At 48.6% G+C, this 26,231-nt stretch overlaps 1 protein-coding gene across 1 annotated transcript in view; it reads right to left on the bottom strand.

The window, feature by feature from the left end:
• The window catches only part of YY1 (YY1 transcription factor), a 28,967-nt gene extending 4,362 nt beyond the window's left edge, over positions 1-24,605 (bottom strand). The window contains exons 1-2 of the mRNA XM_027572603.2: positions 23,731-24,605; positions 7,483-7,645 (exon numbers count right to left, since the gene is read on the bottom strand). Coding sequence (XP_027428404.1) covers positions 7,483-7,645; positions 23,731-24,397 — 830 coding nt within the window. The 5' untranslated portion in view covers positions 24,398-24,605. The remainder of the gene's footprint in view (positions 1-7,482; positions 7,646-23,730) is intronic.
• Positions 24,606-26,231: the final 1,626 nt, after the last annotated feature.

A 26,231-nucleotide genomic window follows, 5' to 3' on the forward strand; every position in this document is an offset into this window, starting at 1 on the left:
GTCTCGCAGCGAGCGAGCCAGGGCAGCTCAGACCATGGCAGCTCAGACCGGCACTGAGGTCTGTGCGCTTCAAATATCTGCTCTTTCCTCCAAACTCTTGAAATAACACAAAAGACCACCAGCCCAAACCACAGAGGAATCTCTTGGTGAGAGCAAAGCAAGGTATCCAGGAGCAGCTGCTGTGGTAACAAAGACACCCTGTGAAAAGGAAGCAGCGGATGGGGGAGGGTCTTAAACATAGATCCCTACAAAACCGCTTAAAAAAAAAGGAGGGAGGGTTCATTTTATACTGACAGACATTATCTTTAGGAGAGAGAATTTTTTTAAAAAGGGCACAGAAGAGTCCTTGTAAAACAGAAAATCATTTATATACATTATCTCTGGAAAGAAACATAGTAAATGAACTTGGTACTGGTGTTTTGGGGAGGAGCCCCCAGGGACTGGTGGACAGGTGCGAACACCCCATACCCTTTCCCACTGTTGAATTTTATCATACTACTACTTTTGATGGTGGGGGTGGGAGGGAGGTTACTGTTTTTCAAATAATGAGAGCATTAAAAACAAAACAAAACGAAACAAAAGAAAAAAACGACAGATTTCCAGCCCTGCTTTGGGACTGGGGTGTAAGAGGAGCCCCATGCGGACTCACTACCCAGGGAGCTTGCTGATTTGGTAGCTTACCTACCTGCTATTTCCACTGAACCAACCTTTGGTCTTTTGTCAAAACTTTCTCTCCAAATACTCCCTACAGATCTGTGTGTGGTAGAGGGGTGAGAGATTAAAAGTTCCTAGAGAGACTAGAAAAAAAAATTTACATCTTCGAGAAAGACGCTCCTTCTGTCCCGTCTGCCACCTCACTGCCCTACGTGAGGGTGCACAGTTAACAAACAAGCCACGAGGTCAGCGATGCCTTACCAGTAAGAGCTAACTTACCAGCACTCTCTCATCACAAAAGATTTCTGCGGTCATCAAGTTAGCAAAGGCCCTAGCGCAAAGGTCCTTCTTCACCCTTGATCTGCGAAAAGGATGACCTGAAGATTTTGTTTTATAAAACCTGAGCTGACAGAGTCATCTAGTTAAACTCTCCCTCCCTCGAGGAGCATTGGTGAACCAACTTCTCTGGCGACTGGAACTTACTTCTAGAGGAAGTCTGTTCAAGACGGTATGAATTTCCTACTTTAAATTCTGAGAACATCTCCAGCTTGGTATCCGCCCCCCTTCCAACCCTGTAGATACTCCTTCTTTCTTCTACTTGGGGGATCACCCTATCAGTAAGCAAATATTTTCTAAATGCCTGCTGTGTACAGGGCTTTGAGCTAGCCTGTTATCTGAAACACCATTAAACCCTGGAGCTGGTCTGAGCTCAGAGAACTTTGTAGGACAAAAATTTGGTGCCACTGCGCCACCTGGAGGTTAGATCAGAGTTTGGAAAACAACAGTGATTCACATGAATGGGTTCTACTCCAATCAGGTATTAATAAGAAAAAAGTGTATTATCCGTCTTCCCAATGAATAACAATGAATAACAACATTTACTCTTTGATGATTACACTGAAATGCTCTGTCTCTCTCGAATGCAGACACGGCTACGTGATCGTGTCTGTCCAAATTCGCAAGAGTGGTACTCACCTAAAGAGGGTGAATTTTATTGTTTGCAAATTTTGTTAATAAACCAACTTTAAAAAATGTCCACTGGGCTGACAGATAAGTCGTACAGACAACCACTTCCTGCCCCACCCATCTGGGGTTCCAATGTGGGGTGTCCATGTCAGTGAGGTGCCTGCTGCAGCAGGACAGGTGTGCCCACCCCACCCCTGACATTTTCTTAAATTTATTCCCAGAAACTTGATTTTTAAAAACTTATCATGGAAATTTTCAAATATACACAAAATTAAAGGGCAAAGTCCCAGGTACCATTTACCAAACTCTTGATTTCTTAAATGTTATCATTAAGTGGTATTTTTTCTTAAAATGTCATTTGCAAAATGTGTGCCAGCATGTAGCAATATAATTGATTTTAGAATGAAAGTTTAAAATGTATTTGGACAAACACCCTTGGACGCAAGAAGGGAAAGGTTGAATTGCAGCCACTCGTAAGTTCCCTGGCAAACCCTCCTTCCCCAGAGTGGCAAATGAGGCAGTGTGTGTTGGTGGTGCCTTTTATATTTTACTTGAAGGCAAACATTGAAAAGGTCATTTTCCGAAAACTAGATTAAAAGGGGGTTTTTTTTTTTCGTGAGTAAAGACTAAAATCTTCATGGCACCAACTGATATATAACCTACAAAATAAAAAAAGTATTTGAAATCCTAAAAAAGTAATTTTTAAAAAGCCTAAAATCATATACTGCTACTTGGAGTATCTCTTCAACATGCCTCTTCATATTCATATTCAACATCTCTTCATAATCAAACTGTTAAGAATAACCAAGATTTGCGTTTTCCCTCGACTGGGAGACTACACAGGACGCCACCGACAGCAGAGGCGCCGGTGGATCGGGGCGGGGGGGGGGGGCACGGGGCCGGGCTTGACGCCGACTCCTACCAGCTGTACGACCTTGAGCAAATCACTGAACTTCTCCGCCTCAGTTTCTCACTCTGTAAAAAGGTGGACTGCTACCTGCCGTGTAGCTGCCAAGACTCAAAGAGAAGATGCACGTGAAGCTCTGGGGGAATGACAGCTGTTCTTATCCCCAGCTGTGTGTTAAGTGGGCCTAGCTAAAAATGAGTTCATTCCTAAAAAAAAAAGAAAAAAAAAAAAGCCAGTCGCACTTAACAGTCTAGAAGGTTCTGGTGCTCCAAGCCACCGTTTTCAACTAAAGGGCTGAGAGACTAGAGAAAAACGGCACAAGTCGAGCAGAAGGCCACCTTCAATAGATTACAAAGTACGTGGAAGAGCCGGGCACGCAACAAGAGAAGCTTCCTGTTCAACGGGAAGCGGAGGGCGCTCCGCGGTTTGCCCGGGCTCACTCCGCACCCTGGGGGTGGGGGCGGCACTGTAAAGGCTGGACTCCGGGACCAAAAACCTGCAGGAATCTCCTGGCACCACTTCGAGCAGGGTGAAACCAGAGTTCTAAGTTAAAGCTCAATGTCCCAGACGCCGAGATGAACTGTTTTTAAATCAGAGATTCTCGAATGAAGAGAGTCCTGTTCACAGCAAAACGATAAGCTTAGTCGCCTTCAGCCTGGAACCCCCATGGGGATCTGTGTTGGTGGGGCAGAAGTTCCTGGAACCCAGCTCCCCTCTGCAACCGCAACTCCCCTCCCTTCTTGGTGCAAAGAAGAGGGGTGCCTCAGACAAACGAGACTAAGTTCGCCGGACAAAGTATCTCCTACAGAGACAGCACATTTTCCTGGCGGTCCTTCCAGCTCCGCTACGCCAGCTCGTCTTTAGGCTATTCCTGCGAAAAAGTCTCAGGGTGGGTGGTGGACGACAACTAAATTAACCAGCTTGTGTGACTGACCTAAGCACTCTTAATTCTGATCTTTCTAGACCGGAAGTTTCCGAAGGGCTAACTGTAGTTAATGAAAAGGGCACAAAGGCTGCTCATTTAATCAGGAACAAGAACTCACCAGGTCCCACCCACCGGCCACACTGTGAAGTATTTAAAAAAGAACAAAGTCACCCCCCCCAATACCAGGACTTTCCGATGAAAAGTCCTTATTTCTCATACTTGCCCCCCTCCCCCATGTAACTGATTTACTTACTCCTAACCAATTCTCTAGGCTCGGTGCAGCAGGAACCCGAACCACTCTTTGGTCAGTTCCAAGGCCAGTGCAGAACCCCCTCTCCCCAGCACAGAAGAGAGGGAAAAGCAGCTAACATGCTACCTCAAGCCAACAGCTGAGCCATGGAGCGGAGGTGGATAAAGGGGGTTCTGTGGGTCTTTACTAGAGGAGAAGACAGGGTCTGGCCCCCAACAATTTGAAACTTGGTGCCTCTTTGTCTTTGGCTTTCAGAGTCCCAGTCACCAATGCCGGGGCCCCTGGAAAATCCTCTTCAGCGGTTGGTTACACACATTTTCAAAATGCAAAGACCTAACAAAAGAGGGCATTCCAGGCTCCAGTACCTCTCACCACCACCACCGTCCAGAGGCTTGAGAGTTGTCCGTGATCTGTTCCAGGGTACTAAGAACAATGGGGATGAGCGGGAGCCCAACCCTCTACCCTCACTTGGTATACACTGTCAGGATGAGCGAGATCTCGTTCTATTCTGTACACAAAATGAAACCTTTAACAGGAAGAAACACACACTATATTCAGATGATTATGGAAACAGATCGCCTACTGTATGTAGAGTGTTAACTGTGTGCTAGGATCGCATTTCTTGCTCTGTGAGTCCAACACAGTTGCCTCAGGACCAAGGAGAGACTTGCAGAGTCAAGGCCAAACAAGTTCAGTGCACTTCAACCATCATCAAATTTATGCCCACTTTTAGGCCACGGCTTTCTTAGCACCGCCTCTCTCTTCAGGGGGTTTCTCATTATCTTTTCCTTTTTAGAAAACTCTTTCCCATACCGCCAAGACCTTCTGGCTTCTTACTCATTCTGTGCACTGCTGAATGAACTCAACTTTTCCTGAAGAAAGCCCTACAATTCACCGACTTTCTGTCCTCAACTGAATGGGCTTCCAGCCTGCCGCACAGCAGCCCTCCTGATTCTCTGTCCGCCAGGGTCTTTAGAAGGCTTCCTTTTGATGTGCAGCCTCGTCTTCCTGGAGCATATCCTCCAGTAGCCCCCTCAGAAAGGGTAAGTGCAACATAAAATGAATCCTTACGTGTCTACAATCGTAGCTGACCCGACAGCTTTGCTGGATCAAGATTTCTATGTTTACAGCAACTTTTCCTCACAAATCTCAAAACGTGACTCCACGGTCTTCTAATTATCTACTGCTGGTGAAGAAAAGTCTCATTCAGGTCTAGTAGGGTTGAAGGCAGCCCTGAGGCAGGCTCGAGGCCACTTGGGAAACAAGCAGAAGCTTCTATTCGACAACAGTGACACGCACCTCCCGAGTGCAGGGCCGACACAGATTTTCTGTTCAGGAAACTGTGGACAAGCTTCCAGATCAGCGGCCCCAATTCAGCAATGAGGGTGAACCACACCGAGGGTCACCAACACCTCATCACTTCTGCCCGCCACCCCCAGGTTCCCACCCTAAGATCCTGCCTCAGCCCTCTGCTCCTCCACTGGAATCATTCCGCAAAGAATCACTGGGAGGGCGGTCCCTCTCTTGGACCCTCTGAGCACTCCCCTGGCTTTTGTGAGGCTGTACGTACTTCCCTGAGCCACCCTGTCTGTCTGAATGAGCCCTGTGCCCTGTCACTGGTTCCCTTACCCTCCGATCACAGGGTTTTCCCAAGACCGGCCTCCCATCAACAGGCCTCTCACAGCGCGGGCGTTGGGCCACTTTCGGCCTCGGCCACGGTGCAGCAGATGAGTCTAGCCCTGATGTACTTCCTGAAACCACCTCAGGCCCAACAGGGATGATTCATTACCATCTAAAGCCAAACAATGCCCACCCTGAACCCCAAACCAGCACCCCCTCCCAATCTCGTGCCACCTGAGGCGTGAAGCATTCAACTTCTGTCCTGAGTCCTCCTTCCCGGAGACACACGGCCGGTCTGGTTCTCAATCTCATCTCCCGCCGCCCTCACCTCGTTTATTCTTCCACCATCTGGCCGCCGCAGCCCCCGCTCGGGCCTTCAGGACCTCTCCCACTCCCTGTCTGGCCCTTTGCTGACCCAGCCTGGACACAGCAGACGCGGCCTTCTCTCAAAGCCAACCTCCGATCACAGAACCCCTTCTCTACTGCTCACACACCTCTGGCAGCTGACAACATCCCCAGATGTGGGCCCGGTACTCAGAGAACTCTTACACTCCAACTGTCTCCCTGTGAGCATCCGAATTCCCAGCCAAACCTACTTATCCTTTTCTGAGCGTATATCCGATGAGGGTTGAGTACCTAACCTTTCCACCACACTCATGCCACACTAGCATTAGGCCCACCATGGGAACCCCACCTGCCCCCCCCAAATCTCAAGTGTTTTTCAAGGCTCAAGTCAGATGCCACCGCCTCTACAAGGCTTTCCTTGACTCCTTCATTCTGTATACCTACCCCTGGGGACAGCATCCTCTACCCTCGCTAAATTCCAAGTACGTTAACAAGGGATGACTAACTTTAAAAACACATGACAATACTAAACATTGGCACACAATTTGACTCCATCTGCCCCAAAACTCTAACCTCACTGCTGACTCCATCTACAGATTCCATTTTTATTTGTATTGGCGGGGGGGGGGGGGGGGGGGGGGGGGGGCGGGATGGAGTAACATTTGAGTAGCATACCCGTATTTAAAATACGAAAGGCAACAAAAGCTGGGAGACACAATGTCATTCACGAAAGGACAGAAGCCTTAACTTCTTTTTGTTCAGCCGTGATCAATCAGAAATAGACTCACGTGTAGATTCCCTACGGCGGCAGTTTCATGGGACAGGAGAAAAGGGCACATACCCCTTTATTACAACACCTCTGACACATGGGGAAACTGAGGCTCCCAACGGCAGGACCCACCTTGTTTTTGGCAGGGCTGGGAGACGCCAGGACACGTGAGCCCTCCAGCTCCTATCTATTCCACTCTGCTCTCAAGAAAAAGAAAGACCAGGGTCCCTGCTCTGTCCCTAGACGGGGCGGGTCACAGAGATGTCGCTCCTCCTCATCCTGCCCTTGGCTCAGTTTCCTGGCTCCTCCAGGCTCCACCCAACCTCGGGGGGGGGGGGGGAAGGAGGTCATCCTTCTGCTCCGGAGTTTATGAATTCACTTCATTTTACTTAAACCTGTCTTTGAGTGTGTTCTCATGTCCTCGTAGAAACTGTCCAACGACGCTGGGAAATAAATACTACCAACGGGGGCAGAGGCTTCTACAGGAGCCCAGCCTGCTTCAGGACAATCAAGCCTCTGGTGGGGTCCAGACCTTCCTGACTGCTCACCGTGGCCAGTCACAGGGGTCCCCGCCATAAATATTTGATCTCTTCCTGTCATGCCCACTTCAATGAACAAAACCCTCGGAGCTTAACTGAGGACACACTGAAATAGGAACTGATGACTCCTTCCCAGTGGTCAGCTGTGCCCGCCCAGCTCCGACCCAGGCCCCCACAGCTTGCTCCGGCACAGCACCCTCCAGCTGCTAGGAGCTAGTGTAAAGATACCCATTTCCAAACCAATTCTGTGCAATTTTATTTATTCACAAGCAAAACCAACTACAGAATTAAGAAGTAGTTGCTTCATCTCACTGTCAGCAAGGATCTAAAATGGTGCCATGCACATTAATAGCGCAGTTACCCCTACAAACAAAATGAACTGCTTTTGTTTTTACAAGTTTCCCTGGAGCAAGACTATGAGCCACCATTGTAACTTAGACACAAAGACACAGCTGCTGACTCTAAGTACTTTAGGAATGAGAAAGAAAAGAAATTCTTAGGGCTTACCTAGCAAATTCTGCCAGTTGTTTGGGGTCTGAGAGGTCAATGCCAGGTATCCCTCCAGGAGGAAGCTTCTTCCCTGTCATATACTCTGAATAATCAGGAGGGGAGTTCTCTCCAATGATCTGCTCTTCAACCACTGTCTCATGGTCAATATCTTTTTTTTCATCTGAAACACACCGTAAGATTGATTATTTTAGCGGAGTAAAAATGTGTATGTGGGCAAATACGTTTTTAAAAAACTATGAAAAGTGCTTTCATTAGCAGTTTCTGGAACGGCTGATTTATAGCCGCTAGCCCATTTCTTAACCACCCAGTCTTTCTCTTCAGTCGCCAGAAATCCTGTTTCTGCCTGAAGGTCACCAAAATCTGCGATGCCAAACCCAACAGCACCAAACCCAGAGCCAGCGCTCCTTCTCAGCCTGCTGGGAATATTCCCCATTCCTGACTCGGCATTCACCTGCCTGGTTCCACTCCCACTTCTTGCACTGCCTTCTTGTCGAGCTTCCTTGCTTCTCCTCCCACCACTTCTCAGAGTTTCTGCTTTCTGTCCACCCTACAAATTTCCTGTTGACCAGCAACACGGCGACCCTGACTTGAGTCTGATGCCCCAGCCTTCACCCTCCTGCCTTCCCCTCCAGCACCTCATTCTTGCTGCTCTCTCTCTCCACTCTTCGCTCCCGCTCTGCTGGCCTTTCAGTTCTTCACGTGTACTCCCAGCCCTTCACCCTAATCCCATGGCCTGTTCGCAGGCAAGTTCTAATCACAGCAATGCGATTTTTGTCGGCCTTGCCCACTAGACAGTAAGCGCCACGAGGACAGGAATGCTTGTAAGTTTTGATCCCCAGGTATCCCGAGAGCCCGGTTCAGTCTGCAGAGAGTTGGCCCTCAATAAATAAACACGTGTTCGAAGAATGTAGGACATCTCTACTTGTATGTCTTACTATCATCACAAATCCAACAGGTTAAAAGAAAGGAATACTGACCCCCATAATTAATCTCCTACATCCCAAACACCAAATCCTGTTGATTTTTTGAAAGGTCTTCTCCCTTTGTCCCACTGCCATCCAGTTAGTTCTTAGTATCTCAGACCTCAACGACTATCGTTAATTTCTTAATTTATCTTCCCAATTCCATTCTCTGCCACGATGCTATAATAAAGAATCAACTGATACAGAAAATGCAGCTGGTATATTTTCACGTGGTATGAACCCTTCAGAGGTATAAATTATACTTCAACTTGGCATCCTGGGTCCCTTGCTGCCTGGTTCCAGTTTACACAGCTAGCCTGACCTTCCATTTCTCCTAGGCACAAGCCCTCCATAATGCAACCAGGCTGTGCTCCTCCCAGGTTAACTCACAAGCGCCTGGCAGGAGAGTTTCTCCGAGGGGTTGTTGACTCTATTGCTCTGGCCTCAGATTCTTACCTTTTCCTTGAACTCCTACCTTAGTTCTTGATAACAACGCTGACAAACTTTAAATCATGCTGTTTTGAATTTTTGTTGGCCTTGCCTCTTACACTAGGGTCAAGTGCCCAGAGGCCCAAACTGGTTGGTCTTCCACTACTGTGGTGCTGAAAGCAGAAAATAAAGATGCTCCAAAGTTTTCCATGCTGACTGAAATGTCCTGCTTCTCCAACAAAATGTTTCACAAAAGGCAATAACAATAGGACTTTCTGAAGTGAAAGCTGGCTTGTTCAATTCTTACCTTTCCACCAGTATTAAGAAACAAGACCAAAGGGGCGTCTGGGTGGCTCAGGCAGTTAAGCGTCTGACTCTTGATTTCCTCTTAGGTCAGGATCTCAGGGTTGTGAGATGGAGCCCCGCATCAGGCTCCAGGCTGAGAGAGAGTCGGCTTGAGATTCTCTCTCTCCCTCTGCCTCTGCCCCCACCCCCGCATGCTCCCTCTCTCTAAAATAAAATCTTAAAACACAAGACCAAAAACCAACCAAACCAACCCCTACAAGTGACATCACTTACTATCAAAAAAATGATGTCTAGCTGTTTATCACCAGGTTCTCTGACATTAGGGTATGAGGGCAACGTAAAAAGACAGAATGTAGGGGCGTCTGGGTGGCACAGTCAGTTAAGCCTCCGACTCTTGGTTTCAGCTCAGGTGGTGATCTCGGGGTTGTGAGACTGAGCCCCATGCCAGGCTCCGCCCTCAGCGTGGAGTCTGCTGGAGATTTTCTCCCTCTGACCCTCCCCACCCAGTCAGTAAATAAATCTTTAAAAAAAAGGCAGAATGTAGGTTCATTTGATTCACGTGGTCATTTATGTTCAATCACTCAGTGATGAAAAGCACAGAACAGGATACTTTTAAATGTCAAATGTCTCTCTTCTCCCACTGCTCATTTTATTTTTTAAAAATTTTATTTTAGGGGCGCCTGAGTGGCTCAGTCGTTCAAGCGTCTGCCTTCGGCTCAGGTCATGATCCCAGAGTCCTGGGATCGAGCCCCACATCGGGCTCCCTGCTTGGTGGGGAGTCTGCTTCTCCCTCTCCCACTCCCCGTTTGTGTTCCCTGTCAAATAAATAAGTAAAATCTTTAAAAAAAAAACAAAAACTTTTGTTTATTTTAGGTCATCTCCTACACCCAATGTGGGGCTCGAACTCACAACCCTGGGATCAAGAGTCACACGCTCCACCAACTGAGCCAGCCAGGCACCTGGGCCCACTCTTCATTTTAGAAAAAATTATACACCACTGCCAGGAATCAGAGAATAGCAGCATTTCACTGAATATTTACTGTGCAGGCACTATTTTCATTACTGCGCACATTACCCTGGAAGTGGGCAAATTAGCAAGTTCACTCTTCACAGGAGAAAGCTGAGGCCCAGAGAGGCTCCGGCACTTGCTCAGGGCTAACTGGCTAATAAGGGGCAGACGTGAGCGCAGGAAGCCTCACTCTTGGACCTGGGTCCTTTACTGTTAAGCCTAGCTGCCTCTAGTTTGGAATTAGAATGATCTCAACAACATATCCCGGGTAACCTCTTTACAGATGAAGAAGCCTAAGGAATACACAGCTGGATGCACTCATGGAGGACAGGAAATGTAAGTGAGAAAGCGAGGACTCTGCGCTGTAACCCGACCCTTGTCCTCGGGGTTGTGACAATTCCCTCACTCTCCGATCTTCCAATCGAGGAGCAACTACTACCACACCGACTTTCAGGTGCCACAGAAATGCACGGGCGGGCAGGGGAGCTATTTTTCCACACTTTTTGTACTTCTGATAGAAGAATGCTAGCAAGGCTGAGGACCACGGCTGCCCGGAGGAAACTACTGTGAGGAGAATCGCCTCCCCAGTATGCTTGGGCACAATCTGGGATTAAGGAATCACAGGCTAAATCACATTCCTCACACTGTTCAACACACAGTGACTGAGGGCCTCCTACGCGCCTGGCACTGTTCCAAGGCACCAGAAACAAAACAAAGTCTCTACCCTCACGGAGCCTTTATTCTAAGTGAGAAAAGCTGTCTTAGTTCGGGCTGCTCTAACAAAAATACCACAGACCGGGGGGCTTAAACAACAGGAATTTATTCCTCACAGTTTTGGTGACTAAGGTGCCAGCCCATTGAGTTCCTGGTAAAGGCTCTCTTCCTGGCTTGTCAACAGAACCTTCCTGCTGTGCCCTCACATGGTGGAGAGATGGATCATCTCTCTGTCTCTTCTTCATCTGTAACGGCACTAATCCCACCAGAAGGGCTCCACCCTCATAACCCAATTACTTCCCAAAAGCCCCATTTCCAAATACCATCATGTTGAGGACTGGGACTTTAATTTATGAATTTGGAGGGGGGAACCCAAGTCAAATGAGGAAATGCTTCCTGAGGCTTGAGACTCAGTTCTTACTTCAACATTCAACAACGCCAAGCACCCAGAGAACAGTCACTAACATCACCAAGAACTACAATACATGTATGGAGTGAGTCTAAGTAGAGACTGACAACTTTTACAATCCCCGAGTACAGCCAGTGAGCCGGACCCAGCCTGCCAACCTTCCTCCAACATTTTCACGGTTTCCTTTCTATTGTTTTGTGTGTGTGTGTGTCGGGGGGGGGGGGGGGGGGCGGATCTCAAGCAGGCTCCACACCCAGCACAGAGCCAATGTGGGGCTAGATCTCATGACCCTGAGATCATGACCTGGGCCAAAATCAAGAGCTGGACACTCAACCAACTGAGCCACCCAGGCGCCCCTCCTTTCTATTGTTTAAAAAATTTTTTAATATATTTATCATTTTAGCCATCTGTGAATGTGCAATTCAGTGGCATCAAGCATATTCACAATGCTGTGTAACCATCACCACTATCTATACCTGAGACTTCGTCATCCCTAACAGAAACTTGGTACCCATTACACAACTGCCCCCCCCCTCCCCTGGTAACCTCTTTTCTACTTCCTGTTTCTACGAATTTGCCTATTCTAGGTACCTTTTATAAATGGAATCAAACAGTATTTGTCATTCTGTGTCTGGTGGACTTCACTAGCATGTTTTCAAGGTCCACCCATGTTGTAGCACGTACAAAATTCCATTCTCTTTCATGGCTGAATAATATTCTTGTATGGACACATTTTCTTTATCCACTCATCTACTGATGGACACATGAGTTGCTTCTATCTTTTGGCTACTGTGAATAATGCTGCTATGGACAATGGTGTGCACATACACCACTATTTTTAGAAATAGTTTTATTGAAACATAGCCATACTTATTTGTTCACATGTTACCTTTGGCTACTTTCCTGCTACAATGACACTGGAGTTGATCAGTTGCTTTAGGTCGGCCTACAAAATCTAAAATGTTACTATCTAGGCCTTTACAGAAAAAAGCTTACTGACCTTTTTTACCTATCTGATGGAATTTTACTTAGAAGATAAGATTTAAACTACAGTAAGATTTTTCTATGGGAAACAAGGAACAACTTCTGTGCGATTACCCAATAATGGGATTTACTTCCAAAGAGACAACCACCTGTCTTTAAAACAGGTTAGATTTGAGTTTTATTTTGGAGGACTCCACAAGTCTGGGTAATAAATCAGGTAAGTGGGGGGTGGGGGGTGGAAAAGGATGTTAAGTACGCCTTCTAAGTTTCTGGTTTGCATTTCTGGGAGGAGGTCCTGAGCCAAGCTGGAGAATAACGGGGGAAGAGACAATGTGCAGCAGAGCACCTGGAGCTCCGCTTTAATTTGAGGGGTCTGGGAGACACCTAGTGGACAGACCTCAAGGAGGTCCTTGGACATGCAAATGTGGGGACAAAAAAATCGAGGTTGAAGAACATATATGGGCATCACTGGCACTTGGCCTACGTTTAAAGCCAAAGAAATAAATAACATCTATTGAAAAAAATATAGACAGAGAAGAGAGGATTCAGAATGAACACCTGGGTACCTCCAACGCAGAGCAAATGAGGAAGACTGCAAAGGAGACTGAAGGGATTATGTCCAGATGCAGGGAGAAAGCTAGCTTTGTCTCATGACGATTGTACTCAGTGACTTACCAAGTGAAAGTGACACACAGTCAAGGCAATCTGTCCCGAGTATAGACAATAACCACATGGTCTGTACATAATGTTAAAACCACAATCAAACTGATTAAAGGCAATCTGCTTTTGATGATTACTATACACCTGCACTTCTGAACAATGTCTGAGATACAATATTCTTGCCTTAAAAAAGCTTTCACTGGGTCTTTCTAGATAATTGCTGTATGCTTTCATAATATATATTTAAACTTCATATTACCATGTTTGTTACTTATTCCTTAATAAACAGCATATGACAAGAAAGTTCATTTGGTGAACTCTTTGAAGACCACACAGATATCAAAACAAAAGGGTCATTATTCAACAACACGTCAGGAAATAAACTATATATAGAAAAAAAAAATCATGTTTTGAAGAAAGCTGCTTGAGAAATGACAAAAGATACTCGGTTTTATGGCTGGAGAAATCAAAGACAATGTTTGCCTCATTCTCTTTCTTTTTTTAAGTAGGCTCCACATCCAGCATGGAGCCCAATGCAGGGCTTGAACTCACGACCCTGATATCAACACCTGACCTGAAGAGTTGGGACGCTCAACCAACTGAGCCACCCAGGTGTCCCACCTCACTTTCACTGAGAACTGGACACATACTAAAGCAACAGATCAAAGAATGTCAATGTCTGATATTTTTCTGGCCATTTAATCTGATTTTTGCAAAAAAAAGCCTTTGAAAGTTTTTGCAAATACGAACTTATGATGCTTTAAAAGAGAAACTAATATTTTTATTACATTTACAGGCCATATCTACATGTAAGTTTCCCCCTTATTTCAAAAAATTTTAGTGAAATGTATTATTTTTTTCTCTTTGTAAAACATGTTGTTCTGATATATATTCAAATAAAGAAAATTTTCGCTCTCTGCACTGGCCATTATTTTATTCTTTTCCTTTCATAATTGCTACTGAAACAGATTTGCCCTGTAGAGGGGGGAAGAAGGTGTTAACTGATTTGCTCTGAATGTCAAATATGTATGCTTACTGGCTGGCAATGGGGTAATATGGAATACACATCTAGGCAAAGCAAGTTCATGAAGCAAAATATCTAGAGCCCCTTTAAAAATTATTACACACATGGGGCGCCTGGGTGGCTCAGTTGGTTAAGCGACTGCCTTCGGCTCAGGTCATGATCCTGGAGTGCCAGGATCGAGTCCCGCATCCGGCTCCCTGCTCAGCAGCTTCTCCCTCTGACCCTCCCCCCTCTCATGTGCGCTCTCTCTCTCTCTCAAATAAAATCTTTAAAAAAAATTATTACACACATAAAAAAAATTGTTGCACATATACATGCCTCTCTGGAGTTTTCCTTGAAGGCAGGACTTAGCTAATTCTCTCTCCACTGTTTCAGGGAGAAAGAGTCAACCAGCATGAGAAGTTCCACTGCAGTGAGTTTCTACAACCAGCTTAACATTTATGATTGTGATTACCAGAACACAACTGGACAAAAGCAAATTGAAACCAAATTTCAGAATTCCAAATTGGAAAAAGCTGAGAATATAGGTCACCGACTCAAAGGGGGTAGGGGTAGTGTGGTAGGAGAAAATGTCTTAACGAGAACTTCTAGTCGAATCCGGATCAGGTGATTCCAGTACTCACTAACCCTGGCTAAAGGCAGATGACCTACAACAACCAGACCAAAGTAAAATGGCCTCAGATGGAAGATAGGAAAAACAAAATCTAGCCAATACCACCTATAAGTGGGGCACACACTTTGTATTCAAATGGTTTGGAGGCAGAGGATCCTCTTTCTGTGGTACAAAGGGCCGCTACCTCCCAGCCCCTCGCTACTAGTCTCCTCACATTAAGCATTTCATCCTCTCGCACCATGACAAGGGTGAGTGCAGCCCTGTAAGATTATTTTGAGAGAGAAACTGCATTCACATAACTTTTATTACAGCATATGGTTATAACTGTTCAACTACACGTTACTGTTAATCAGTAGCTTCTTTTTTTTTAAGATTTTATTTATTTGAGTGGGGGGAGATAGGAGCAGAGGGAGAGGGAGAAGCAGACTCCCCGCTGAGCAGGGAGCCCAACTAGGGGCCCGATCCCAGGACTCTGGGATCATGACCTAAGCCGAAGGCAGACGCTTAACGACTGAGCCACCCAGGCGTCCCTAGACTGTACTTTAAATAAGTAAATAATCTTTGAATAAAGACTCAAATATATTAAAAAAAAAAAAAAGAGGATTAAGGAACTAAATGGAAAGGCTGGAAGCACTCCACAGGTCCACAAAGAGGTTTAAAAAGTGGTCTGGGGCGCCTGGGTGGCTCAGTTGTTAAGCATCTGCCTTTTGCTCAGGTCATGATCCCAGGGTCCTGGGATCGAGCCCCGCATCAGGCTCCCTGCTCCACGGGAAGCCTGCTTCTCCCTCTCACATTCCCCCTGCTTGTGTTCCCTCTCTCGCTGTCTCTCTCTCTCTCTCTCAAATAAATAAATAAAATCTTAAAAAAAAAAAAAAAAAAAAGGTGGTCTGACCTGCCCTCCCTACTCCTACCACAGCAGCCCTCTGGCCATGTTCCTCAGCAGTGGGAGGAACCTTCCCCTCTGCCCACCTCTCACCCCCACCCCCCCCATCCACTCTGCTCTCCAAAGCCCAGACCTGCTTCCTTCAAGAGGCCTTTCGCTCCTGTCACTGAACCTTGCTTGCTTTCTTCGCTTCTTGAAAAAGAGAAGACCACCGGTAAGGCTGAAACCAGAGAAGGCTTTAAATGGCAGCCACTGTGTCTGGGAACACAGGGAGGAACTCGCCAGAACACCTTTGTTCCACTTTCCCCACCCTCCTGGGCTCAAGGGGAACAGCAGGTCCCACGCTTAATGGTTGTGAAAGAATGTTCAACTTTTGTTAAAGGAGAGTAAGCATGTAAAGAACATGGAAAATTCTGAGTCGCCTTCAATTAGGTTACATGTTAAGTCTTTGGCTGTTCTAAGACACCACGTGAAATTCTGGACACCACACCGGCTGGAATCTGTACACTGTGACTCAGTGGTCCTCTTCATATATAAGCAGTTTACCTAGTAAGTCCTCAGAAAAGCTTGATTTCCCTACAAGTTTTTCTCATCTTGGCTAGAATCAGTTATCAGTAGTAGGCTTTCCTTTTTTATCCAAACTGCCAGGAAGCTCATGAGAGTTGACCCTCATGCTTCCTTTTTTTTCTGTGATCCTGATTTTCTATTTTCACCGATTCACATATTTATTCACCTACTTACTTACTTATATGGGTTGGCTAGATCTTGTTCACCTACACCTTTCATCTTAGGCCATCAGCTCTTTGGTCTGACCTTTCTAGGTGACTTATGGCAAAACCAACATCGTCGACTTCCCACTGCCATCACCCAAACCTTCACAGGGGAAAGGGCGGGGGGGAGAGCTAACTACTTGAGATTCATTGCTAAGCAACAGGCAGAAATCAGTCATAGGCTGTTTCCACATTTCCCCACCAAGAGAGACCCTAAGACAAGATAATATTTACTGAGTACCTGCTTCATGCTGGCAACTGTCCTATTCCTCAACGCAAACAAAACCTCAAAGACACTAACCCCACGTGTTTGGTTTAAGAAGTAAGCCTCAGTGGGGCGCCTGGGTGGCTCAGGTGGTTGGGTGACTGCCTTCGGCTCAGGTCATGATCCTGGAGTCCCGGGATCGAGTCCCGCATTGGGCTCCCTGCTCGGCGGGGAGTCGGCTTCTCCCTCTGACCCTCTTCCCTCTCATGCTCTCTCTCTCATTCTCTCTCTCTCTCTCAAATAAATAAATAAAATCTTTAAAAAAAAAAATAAGCCTCAGAAATGCCAAGTCATGTATCTGAAGAAGCGCATTTAAGTGGCAGATCTAGGATTTGAAACTAGGACTGTGTAGTCCATGCCTTTCCTATAAAGGGAACACTCCTGCACACCCCCTTCCCACCCTTCATACTTCTTTTTCACCTATGCGGTCAGAGAGGAGGATGAATGTATTCTGGTCTCTAGGCCACGATTCTGCCTTACTGTGTAACTTCCATGTGCTCATTCACTCGGTTACAGACCAACAATCTTCTATATGCCTAGTGCCACCCTAAGACTGAGGGGTTACAGGCCCAAAACTTACTCTCTAGAGGAAGCAGAAAGCAGCAGGTTAAAAGAAAAAAAGCAAGATAATTTCAGACACTGCTACAAAGAGAATAAAACAGGGTCAGGAGCCAGAGTGAGAGTGGAAGACCAGGGAAGGCCTCCTGAGAGCAGAGATGTGAACAAGGCAGCACAAGAATGAGCATCTGGGGTCACCGCACTAGAAGCAGAGGTAAGAGCAAAGAAACAAGCTCAAGGAATGGAAAGAGGGCTGGTAAGGCTGGTGCACAAAGGGAGTGGAGGGAAGAAGGAGAAAGAGGAAAGGAACGCAGGGGCCAAATCAAGTGGGGCCTCATGATAAGGAGTTTGGATTTTACTGAATGTGATGAGACACCTGCAGGATGTGTGTGTATGTGAACACACAAGACACAGTATTTGCCATTTTAAAATCTACAGTTCAGTGACATTAAGTATATTCACACTGCTGTGTTAGAGGGGTTTTTAAGCACAGGAGTGAAGCTATCTGATAGAAGTCTTAGAAAATTCAGGAAAGTATAGTAGAATGTGTGCCTAGATGCCTAGATCCCCAGACATGAAATCCAGAAGTCTGTATGTAGTCCTTGTTACGAATCTATAAAAATCGGGGCGCCTGTGTGGCTCAGTCGGTTAACTATCTGACTCCTCGTTTCCGCTCAGGTCATGATCTTGGGGTCATGAGATCTAGCCCCGCGTCAGGCTCCGCGATCATCACAGAGTCGGCTTCAGATTCTCTCTCCCTCTGCCCTCCGTCCCTCCACCCCAACACACACTCATGCTCTCTCTCTAAAATAAATAAATCTTAAGAAAAAAAAGGATCTATGGGGTGCCTGGGTGGCTCAGTCGTTACGCATCTGCCTCTGGCTCAGGTCGTGATCCCGGGGTCCTGGGATCGAGCCCTGTATCGGGCTCCCTGCTCGGCAGGAGGCCTGCTTCTCCCTCTCCCACTCTCCCTGCTTGTGTTCCCTCTCTCGCTGTGTCTCTGTCAAATAAATAAAATCTTTAAAAGAAAAAAAAGAAAAAAGAATCTGTAACATCTATTTAATACAGGAATCATGTATTAGCACAAACTATAAGTGAGTTACCAACAATGTAAGAAATTAAAAGCCAATTGTCAATTTGGAGAAGGAGCAGCAGCTTCTCTCCCTCAAAGTTTCTGGGTGCCTAGGAGCCAGAAGACAAAAGGAAAAAAAGGAAAGAAGATTGAGTTGAGAACTGCCAAAAGAGAAAGACACTTTGGGGTGTTTTCAAGAGTGTGATCACCTGTGAAATACTAGACATTCTACTGAAGTCTGTGACTCTCCTAGAAGAGACAGGGTCCGGGCTCTGGGCTCCAAGGGAACAGTCTCCAGCACAGCCACGGCGGCCTCCTTCCCTTCTCCACACTTCTTATATTTAAGGGAGATCACATTTACACAAGAAAAAAAGTCCTTCACAACCATTTACATTGTCTTCATGTTTAATCCTGACACCACTGTGTAACACCAAAGGCATCGAATGGTTATTAAGAATTTTACTCAAGAGTTCCTAATACCTCATTCACCAGGTCACGTTAAAATTTAAGAGTTCTGCTTTAAGAAAGTGACTATACTGCTTCCTATGGTCATGTAGGAGTTCAGGAAGGAGTAGAACTTTTCTAAAGGAAATCATTTTACAAAGAAACCAAGGTCAGAAGTTAAGATATTCCAAAGCAAGATACTTTGGTCAGTGCCCTCTAAAGTGGAAATTTGATGCTGTTGCTAATGTGATTCCCAGAAACCACTGGGCTTGTTATTGATAATTAATCACGAAATTAAACAGAATGGGACCCACTAATACAAGGCACTTGGGAATGGGAAACGGTTCTCTCGTGTACTGTAATTAAGTCCACCACACATAGGAAGATACAAACTCACACGGTACCGTGTGAGTCTGTACCTTCCACACCTTCCTGATATTCTGCTAACAGTAATGAAATTAATGTTATTGTCAACCTCCAAGTAGCATTTCAGATGCCATATTTTACAAATAGAAGGTATGAATGTTTACCCAACAGTATTAGAGAATACAACCCACTGGTAAATATTCAGATTTAAAAATTATAACAAGTTTTCACTTTCACGTACTTCTCCTATGGGAAGAAAAGCAGAGTTCACAGAATGGTCCCCTGGGAAGAGGAGATCAGGAGTTAACAAAGGAATGCAGATCTTAAGAAATGTTCCTTCTAATAACTGTTTTTTGCTAATAACCTGTTACAGGCCCCTAAACTTCTCAGCCTTAAAACAAAACCCACCTTACTAAGCAGACTTCAACAACAACAAAAAAACCAGAAAGCCTTTGGTAAATAAACACCCAGGAGTCTAGCATACATTTTTAAAGTTATTATTTTATTTATTCTCTTTCAAAGCCTAAAATGCTAGTTGTAGGTAAGGTCAGGAGTCCTGACCTGTTCCTAATAGGGATTTCTCCTTTCCCACTAGGGGGAAGTCAGCTGTTGCCGGTGGAAGGAAGAGGAGAGGTGAACAACCTGGAGCAGAGTCTGACAGCACAGAGGCTTTATCAGCAAGCCAACTTCCAGAACTACTGGGTCAGGAATCAGAATCATTGACTTAGACTGCCCCATGTAGGTCACAGGCTCGACAAGATCACTTTGGGGAAGGGGGTGCGTCTGTGGCTTGGCTCCGTGGGAATTTCTGTGCATGGCATCTCTAGTTAAGGACAAACAGGTAAAGGAGGAGGAGGTGGAAAACCCACAGAGGAGTGGCAAAAGGTCAGGACTAGTAACTTTTAGCAAACTTGAACGTTCTGAATATAAAGAACTGAGAAACAATTAAATACTTTCCAACTTTCTTCCACTTTACTCATCTTAGTATCAATGGTTTTCTGGTCTTAGATGTTTTGCTCAATCCACCATAAAGCACTTCTATGTTAAGACCAAATATAGGTCTAACAAAATATAAGTAAAATACCAACAGCCTTGAGTGAAGGTCACAATTTCTAAATACCTGAAACCTCAAGATTTTAAAGCCTTCTTAGGTTTCTCTCAAAACTAAATGTTTTAGGGGCACCTGGGTCAGTTAAGCATCCATTTGACTCTTGATTTCAGCTCAGGTCATGATATCAGGGTTGTGAGATCAAGCCACAGATCAAGCCCTCCTTGCTCATCAGGGAGTCGCTTGAGAGTCTCTCCCTCTCCCTCCCCACCCCCCCCTGCAGGTGGAGAAATCTCCCCCTCTCTTAAATAAATAAATATTTTAAAAAGCCCTAAATGTTTTAAATACTCAGCTTTTATCATGAGCTTCCCTACTTCACCATGACTAACTGGTTTACAGTAAGCTCTAGAAAATAAGATGTCACTCCTACACAATACTGATGACAATCTAGGGAAAAATATACATATGAGACTGTGCCCTACATCTGGCAACATGGAAATGTTCATTAATCATATGCCAGGAAAAAAACCAAAAATAAACAGGGGCCTTAAAACAGTGGATTAAGCATGTTTAAGACACAACTGAAGTGTAATGAAATACCACAACACGCTCAGCCTCACTGAGCCTTCATCTTCTCATGTGCAAAAACAAGCAGGTCCTGCTCTAGTACCTACGTTATGGAATCTTACTCAGCCTTCAAAAGGAATAAAGTACGCTCAACAATGTGGATGAACCTTCAACACAGGCTGAAGCCAGACACACAAGACCACAGACTGTTACGATTCCATTTAAATGAAACGGCTGGAATGGGCAAATCCAGAGAAACACAAAGTACATTAGTGGTGGCCAGGGGCTGGAGGGAGAGGGGAAATGGGTAGTGTCTGCTCACGGGTATGGGGTTTCTTTTTGAGACGATGAAAATGTGGAATTAGCTAGCGGTGATGTCCACACAACCTGGTAAATACAGAAGAAGCGGCTGAACTCAGCGCCCATGTGAATTACATCAGTTGAAAAAAGGGGAAAGAAAAAAGCAGATCTCCAAGGACCATTCCAGATCTAAAGCTACTCTAGTACAGAACCACTAGATTTCCTTTGCTGTTATTCCATTAAAAAGATGCCAATCACACAGACTGCTGTGACTCTGGGGGCAATTGGAACAAGACGGCACCCAAGCAAAAGAAACCCATAAAATCCAAAGATTTGGTTTCCACAAACATGCTGGCTCCCACTGTTTTTTTTAGCCTAGAGGTACTAACAAGTAACTAGAGCCCTGAGAATACCCTATGCACTTTTTATAAGAACTTCAGATAACTAAGCTTAGACTCAGGCAAAAAGGTCATCTCACAGCTCATTCCCATCCAAAGGAATGTTCTGGTGAAACCACCGTGGTGTTCAAACTCTTCCTGCCGGGATCAGACGAGACAGTCTGTGAAAGCACTGACATATTGCCTACCGCAGTCCACACACACACCGAGAAATTCAGCTTAACAATTAACCTGCTTTGATTTCTTCACCTATTATCAATTATCTCATTTCAGTTCCTAAGATTCCACTATATTCAGAATTTGAACTTGGGGCGTGCACAGTTAATCACAAACTATTTAGCTTCTCTCTGGTAATAATTCCAAACCACAAGGACAAGGAAGAGGGACAGGATGGTTCACCACAAAACACGTCTGAGGAAACAGGCCTTACCATGTTATTGCCATCAAAGACTTAGAACTACCTTTAGGCACAGAGTAGTCGGTAATGCACCAGGCAACTAACTCGGCAAAGAAATGGGCATTAAAATAACCCCAAACTGTGCAACTCCGTAAGCAGCCACTGGCACAGGGGAAGAAATGACTTTTAAATGCTGACTTAATTGTAAATTAACTCCCATTAGTCAGGCCCCTCAGACCTCCCCCCTTGACTGGCTGACTTGATACACATCACTTCATCAAGTAAAGCCTCCCATTACCAAATTTTCTTGAGTAAGTAAGCAAGCAATTTGGTAAGATCAAATACAGAATATATAAAACACCCTGGTTTTCTGAATTTCTATAAAACCAACACGTCTCCACACGAGAAAAAGTAAATTTAGTTTTACAGTTAACGTATCTTTCTATCAATATCTAATTTCAGATGGGATCCTGAATTCAGCAAAACTCAACAATAACCAATTCACCCCTCTTACTCTGCATATTAATGGAAAGACATGACTTTTGGTTCCAACACGATTAGTATGCATGCTACCCAATCTACAGAAGACATTCTGATAACCATTAAGTAGACAGGTTTCATTTAAACATATACTTTAAACTCAAACTCCTCAGACTTCCACAAGGCACTCTGAAATCCAGAACAGCAGCGCCCCTTAACACTTGCTACTAAATTGTGGCAGCAGCTCGGATCCCTTTGCTCAGTTCTGAGTCCTAGATCCATCCAACAACGTCAGTTGTCTCGTCAGAGGCTTTCAGTATAGAACCAGACCAGCCTTCCAATCCAGCCTTTTCACGTCTACTTCATCTGTTCATCTCAATCGTTAACAGTCCTTTAACACTCAAGGGTCATCGCACTTTGAGGCTCCATCCTGACAACTGATGAAACAGCCTTACCGTCATGGGGGGGGGGGTTCTGCAACTTAAACTTAGAACTAAGTGTAATCATCACAACTACTAGATTAACTAGCCACGGCAGGATCTCTCTCAAGTCTGTTTACTATCCTGCCAATTTAACTAGAAAACATGTGAATAATGTAAGAGAACAGACATGAAAGAAACAACTTTCCACAGTTATAAAGTAAAAAAAGAGAAAACTAAAACACGCAGGTAAGTCCCTTTTGCTCTATTTTCTCTGGCTTTCTAGAATCTTTCCCATCACAGGAAAAGTTGGTCGCCTACTATCCACTAAAAAGCGAGCAGACTTAAGGTACTCCATTTTATTAATTCAGTGACAAACGTCCCCAGCTGTGCAGCTAACCGACCTATCTGCAGAGACACAAACACAAGAAAAAGAAACTTCCCCCAAACGCGAAGGGTTAAGAACCACCCACAAAACCTCGCGGACCCTCTCTCCGGCGTGCCGCGGGGGGGTGGGGGGGGGACAGAGGCGAGGACCTCGCCGGCGGCGCGGAGCCCGCACACGCGAGCCCTACGTGCCGCCCAAGTCCCGCCCCAGCGAGGCGAGCGCGGGGAGCGCGGCCGCGGGCAGGCTCCGGCCCGCGCGCCGGGCGTGGGAGCGGAAGGTGCCTCTCGGGAGCAGCTGAGGGTCTGGGGAAGGGGGAGGAGCGGCGGCACGGGGGCCCCCTCCCCCCGCCGAGAGCGGAGCGGGGGGGCGGCGGCGGCGAGCTGCCCGCCCAGGCGCGAGGTCCGCACAGCCCCGCCGCCGGCCCGCGCCGCGCGCCGCCCGAGCCTCGCACGGAGCCAGCCGGGCGGGGGCGGCGGACAACGGGCCGGCGGCCGTCCGTTGGCCCGAGCGCGCCCCGCCCCGCCGCGCCGCCCCGCCCCGCGCCGCGCGGCCGCCCCGCCCGGGGAAACTACGCCATTGCGGCCTAGCGGGCGGCGCCGCGCCTCCCGCCGCCATCTTCGGCCCGCCGGCCCGCCGCCCGCCGCCCCCGCCGCGGCCCGCCATCTTTTGGGGCCGCCATACTTGCCCTGCGAAGAAGATGGCGGCGCCCATCACACACATAAAACATGGCTTCCCTTCAAAACAAAAACATCCCGGGGGCCGGCGCGCGCCGGCGCTCACCTGAGGACCACATGGTGACCGAGAACTCGCCCTCCAGGGTCTTGATCTGCACCTGCTTCTGCTCCCACTTCTTGTTGCCCGCGTCCGCGCCGCCCGCCGCCCCGGCCCCGCCGCCGAGGTAGCCCTTCTTGCCGCTCTTCTTGCCGCCGCCCTTCTTGACGCGGCCGCCGCCCGACGACGACGAGCCGCCGCCGCCGCTCTTGCCGGCCGCCGCCACGGTGACCAGCGTCTGCTCGATGTAGTCGTCGTCGCCGCCGGCCGGCGCGGGCACCGGGATGAGGATCTGGTCCTCGAAGCCGTCCTCGGCGCGCAGCCCGTCCGAGTCGTCGCCGCCCACCACCTCCTCGCGCGTCTGCACCAGGATCACCTCCTGGTGGTGGTGCACCTGGGTCGGGTCGTCGGTGACGAGCGGCTGCAGCGCGATCATGGGCGGGTGGTGGTGGTGGTGGTGGTGGTGGTGGCCCGCGTGCCCGTGGCCGCCCCCGCCGCCGTGGTCGCCGCCGCCGCCGTCCTCGTCGTCGTCGTCCTCCTCCTCCTCCTCGCCCACCACCGTGGTCTCGATGGTCTCCACCGGGATGGTCTCCACCTCGATCTCGTGCAGCTCCACGATCTCGGCCGGCATCTCCGAGCCGTCCGTGGCGATGTAGAGGGTGTCGCCCGAGGCCATGGCTGAGGGTTCCGCCGCCACGGCCGCGGCGGCCTCGGCTCCGGGGCTACGGGCGGGCGGGCGAGGAGGCGGCCGGCCGTGGGGAAGGAAGGCAGAGGGAGGAAGGCGGCGGGCGGGCGGGGGGAGAGGGGGCGGGCGGCGGGGGGAAGGGGCGGGCGCGGCGGCGGCGGCGGCGGGCTTCCCCGCCTCCTCGCCTCGGTGCGCCCCGCGCTCGCTCGGCCGCTGCTCGCCCCGGCGCCCCGCCTCGCCGCGCCTTGGCCGCCCGCTCTGGCCGCGCCTCCTCCCGCCCTCCGGGCCGGCGCTCCGCTTCCCCCTTCCTCCTGCGCCTCCGCCTCCTTCCACACAAATACCAACTCCTCACCCCGAGCCCAGATCTCGCCGCCGCCGCCGCCGCCACACTCCGCTCAGGCTCGGCCTCGCGAGACTTCCGCGCTGGCCTCGGCCCGCCCCGCCTCGCTCCCATTCGCCCGCTGGCCCTCTCGCTCCTCCCCCTCTGCCAATCGATCTGCCCGTTCGCCACCGCGACCCCGCCCACTCACCCGGGCTCCTCCCGGATTGGGGTCGACGGGGCGGCCCCCGCGCGCGCTGGCTGGCCGCGGCGCGTGACGTCAGCGCGCCGCCGCCGCCGCCGCCGCCGCCGCGAGTCGCGTGGCTCCCGCCCTCCGCGGTGCCACAGCAGCGAAATCCGCCGCCCCGGGCCCGGGGCACACTCGGGAGCGGGGCGTCGCCGCTGCAGCCGCCGCCTCGGGAGCCGGTGAGCGGTGCGCGGCCCCCGGCGCCGCGGGGGAGAGGTCCTGCGGGGCAGGGCGGGGCCGGCCGCGCGCGGGGTCTCGGCCGGCGATCGGCCCGGGGGCCGCGCGGGGGAGCGGGCGGCGCGCGCGGGGCGGCCCGGGCGCCCAATAAAGTCTGCTTTGACGAGAAACGCCTGTGCTTCCTTTTTCGCGTCGGGCGGCGTTTGCTCGTGGCGCCTGGCTCCAGGCGGGCGATGGCGGCGGTGAGTGTGGAAGGCCAGGCGAACAAAGGCGGGCGGGCCGCAGAGGAGCATGTCCGCGGGCCGCCGCGGGCCCGCATCGCGCCGCGAGCGCCCGTCCCCGCGCCGCTGCGGGCCCGGGGACCGAGTTCAGGTGGGCCGCGCCGGGCGGCCGGGGCGGGGCGGCCGAGCGGAAGCGGCGCGCGGAGCCCCCAGGTCCACCGTTGGGAGGATGTCCGTTATCCTTTTGTGACCCGCGGAAACCCGAGACGGGGCCGTTGGGTGCCCGCTTCCCTGTAGAGCTTGGAACTACGGGGCCCTTGCCGCTCGTCCTGTGGCTCGGCTCATTATGGCTTTCTAGAATTTCCTTCGGAGCTTCTCTTTCTTCGCTCTCTAGCCAATCAGTGTTTCCCTTGACCACCGTCTTCACCTATTTCTCACTTTCGTAGACACTCCTCCTTGTGCCCACCAGGCTTTGCATTGGTCTCATCCTTGAGAGCTCCATGGTTTACCCGCTGTGTTCTCCATTATACCTGCCCTGCAACAGAGCCTGGATTTTTCTGGGCACGAATTGACGGCAAGTTAAGCCTTCCTGAATCTGAATAGCTAGCTATGTTGCCGCGAAGTGATTTGACCTTACTCAGCTTTTTGGTCCCCCTGACAGTTGGTTTAAAGCAATAAAAATAAAGCCTCCCTGGTTTTTAAGAAAATCTTGGAAAACTGAAATTCTGGGAAGGCGTTATCTCTGTTGTACTCGTTTGGCCAGTTTAACGCTTTGTGAATTCCTTGAGCTCTTGGAAGAGTGTTCCTGCAGTTGAAGCCCATGATTATTCTGGACTGTGATCCGTTAATCTTAGGTCGAAC

The sequence above is a fragment of the Zalophus californianus genome, chromosome 6, assembly GCF_009762305.2.
Source record: "Zalophus californianus isolate mZalCal1 chromosome 6, mZalCal1.pri.v2, whole genome shotgun sequence".
Classification (NCBI taxonomy): Eukaryota; Metazoa; Chordata; class Mammalia; order Carnivora; family Otariidae; genus Zalophus; species Zalophus californianus.